Here is a 3,351-nt window from a genome sequence, read left to right as displayed (position 1 = left end):
AGACACAGACGGAAGGAGAGAGAGATAGAGAGAGAGAGACAGAGACAGACAGAGGGAAGGAGAGAGAGAGACAGACAGACGGAAGGAGAGAGAGAGAGAGAGAGAGAGACAGAGACAGACAGAGGGAAGGAGAGATCTGGTCTTACCTTTACTGACATGTACCCTGAGTGTGGCCCTATAGCCCGTCTCTGTCTCTACAGTCCTCCTCAGGTCACAGCTGAAACGCTCCCTGTCCAACTCTCCCTGGAACATCAGTTAGATGTTGAATTAGAATTGTTCACCCCAAACTAAGGGTGTTTTCACATATGMAATTCTGTTCACTTGTTCGGTTTCCTGAAGCGTTTGTTGAGAATTCTACAAATATGTTTTGCTTTCACAAGACCTGTGACGTTAGCAAGCTATCTTGTTTACCATGGGCAAAAGGTTCCAAGCGATTCACGCTGCTGCGTCACAATACCTGGTACTTTGGTCCTGGATCTTGGACCCGCTAGGTCCAGGATTGGTTTCAGCCATGGTTCGTTTGCTTTTTACACATGCTTTATAGCGCAGATCAGGGTACCAAACGCTCTAGTATCTTGATCATACAGAACTACACTACATATACAAAAGTATGTGGACACCTTTTCAAATTAGTGGATTTGGCTATTTCAGCCACACCTGTTGCTGACAGGTGTATTAAATCGATCACACAGACATGCAATCTCAATAGACAGACATTGGCAGTAGAATGGCCTTACTGAAGAGCTCAGTGACTTTCAACGTGGCACCGTCATAGGATGCCACCTTTCTAACAAGTCACAGCTAGAGCTGCCCCGGTCAACTGTAAGTGCTGTTATTGTGAAGTGGAAACGTCTAGGAGCAACAACGGCTCAGCCGCTAAGTGGTAGGCCACACAAGCTCATAGAACGGGATCGCCAGGTGCTGAAGCGCGTAGCACGTACAAATCGGCTGTCCTCGGTTGCAACACTCACTACTGGGTTCCAAACTGCCTCTGGAAGCAACGTCAGCACAAGAACTGTTCGTCGGGAGCTTCATGAAATGAGTTTCCATGGCCAAGCAGCCGCACACAAGCCTAAGATCACCATGCGCAATGCCCAGCATCAGCTGGAGTGGTGTAAAGCTCGCCGCCATTGGACTCTGGAGCTGTGGAAACGAGTTCTCTAGAGTGATGAATCACGCTTCACCATCTGGCAATTCAACGGACRAATCTGGGTTTGGCGGATGCCAGGAGAACGCTACCTGCCTGAATGCATAGTGCCAACTGTAAAGTTTGGTGGAGGAGGAATAATGGTCTGGGGCTGTTTTTAATGGTTCGGGCCCCTTAGTTCCAGTGAAGGGAAATCTTAACGCTACAGCATACAATGCCATTCTAGACCATTCTGTGCTTCCAACTTTGTGGCAACAGTTTGGGGAAGACCCTTTCCTGTTTCAGCATGACAATGCCTCCGTGCACAAAGTGAGGTTCATACAGAAATAGTTTGTCGAGATCGGTGTGGAACGAATTGGAACGTCGACTGTGAGCCAGGCCTAATCGCCCAACATCAGTGCCGACCTCACTAATGTTCTTGTGGCTGATTGGAAGCAAGTCCCAGCAGCAATGTTCCAACATCTAGTGGAAAGCCTTCCCAGAAGAGTGGAGGCTGTTATAGCAGCAAAGAGGGGACCAACTCCATATTAATGCCCATGATTTTGGAATGAGATGTTCGACAAGCAGGTGTCCACATACCGTTGGTCATGTAGTGTATGGGAAAGCGCCCTAAGGTCATTTCATGATATTCCACATTAGAAATGAATGGCAGCAGTGTTTAGATAAAACATTTTTCCCATGAACAGTGTTTATACATACGTTAATGCTTATGTCTAATTAGTGGGGTTCTTTTTAATTACTCCATCTCAAGTGTTTAGCCACATGTAGCATTCCTGCATTCCTAATCTCTGGTCTGCTACCTGGAGACTGTGGTAGCAGTGCAGCTCTCCACCTGTCAGGTAAGGAACATGTCCCGGCCAAGCCCCGCCCACATCCTGCTGGGAGAACACAAACAGGTGCACGCCACAGCCCTGACTGACACACTCCTTAGCCAATGAGACAGCAGGGTCCGGAGGCTGAAACAGAGACTGGGATACAAAACAGAGAGAGAGAAGAAACGGTTAAATTACTAATTACTGAATGAGAGTGTGTGTGTGTGTGTGTGTGTGTGTGTGTGTGTGTGTGTGTGTGTGTGTGTGTGTGTGTGTGTGTGTGTGTGTGTGTGTGTGTGTGTAGAGAGATGTGTGTGTGTGTGTTTACCTTTGGTTTGTTGGAGCTGAAGAAGCCAGAGGAGTTGTGTGTGTGTGTTCCCTCGGTGAAGGGAGCAGTTTGGAAGACCAGCAGCTTGCCAGGACAACCCACCTCCTGCAGGGTGAGAAGGGAAGCCCTGTGTTATATCTCTACTACTGAGTTTTCACAGGACAATTCTACACTCTTCTTCAGAGTTGGTGTGTGTGTGTGTGTGTGTTAGATAGAGGTTCTGACCTGTAGAAGGGCCAGTCCAGCCTTGACAGGCAGCTCCAGGAGAACTTCACTGGCCTCCTCAAACTCTGCACTGAACAGAGGGATACGCTGCAGGACACTACACAACACAGAGAGGAAAGGTTGACTTAAAGAAATCATTGTGTGCATTAAGGGAAGCCTTTCCTGTATTACAGCCAAGTTAATCATTTTCTGCAGGGTTAGAATTCTATATTGACACTTTGTCTGGACTGATGTCAACATCCGGAATGCTTATTGGCAATCGCTGATTTGTTCTGAGTGTGCCTAGCTAGTATACGCAGTAGGCAGACACACATACTTGACTGCCCAAGCTATGTCTTCATGCTATACTGTACACTCTTAGAACAAATGGTTCCAAAATGGTTCTTCAGCTGTCCCCATAGGATAACTATTTTTGGTTCCAGGTAGAACGCTTTTTGGTTCCAGGTAAAAGCCTTAATGGTTCCAGGTAAAAGCATTTTGGGTTCCATGTAGAGCCAAAAAGGGTTCTTCAAAGGGTTCTCACATGGGGACAGCCGAAGAACCATTTTAGGATCAAGATAGCACTTTTTTATTTTTAAGAGTGTCGAACCTACCTGTTGATACTGTCTATGCAGTCTTTGAGTGGAACCAGAAGCCCCTCCCTCACAGGAAGCTGCAGGTCCTCTGTCTCCGTGACGACCAGCATGTGTGGGCGGGACAGGGCAGGGCTGAGGTCATAGAGGTGGATCCGGCTGTCATAGGTCATCAACCCCACACGGACATCTGACTGGAATGCACCTTCCTCCCTTAAACAAACCAAGAGGGATCTCACTAAGTATGATGTCGTGTGTATGTGTGTG

The 3,351-nt window shown here is 47.5% G+C and overlaps 1 protein-coding gene across 1 annotated transcript in view; it reads right to left on the bottom strand.

Moving 5' to 3' along the window:
- LOC112071300 (protein transport protein Sec24C) overlaps window positions 1-3,351 on the bottom strand; it is a 25,538-nt gene that overhangs the window by 5,346 nt on the left and 16,841 nt on the right. Inside the window, 5 exon segments of the mRNA XM_070439335.1 lie at window positions 147-243; window positions 1,948-2,115; window positions 2,288-2,392; window positions 2,513-2,609; window positions 3,106-3,348. Of these exon segments, the coding sequence (XP_070295436.1) occupies window positions 147-243; window positions 1,948-2,115; window positions 2,288-2,392; window positions 2,513-2,609; window positions 3,106-3,348 (710 nt within the window).

This window comes from Salvelinus sp. IW2-2015, unplaced genomic scaffold (assembly GCF_002910315.2).
Source record: "Salvelinus sp. IW2-2015 unplaced genomic scaffold, ASM291031v2 Un_scaffold1572, whole genome shotgun sequence".
NCBI lineage: Eukaryota > Metazoa > Chordata > Actinopteri > Salmoniformes > Salmonidae > Salvelinus > Salvelinus sp. IW2-2015.
Note: the sequence above shows the minus strand (reverse complement) of the source record. Positions and strands in the feature narration are given on the sequence as shown.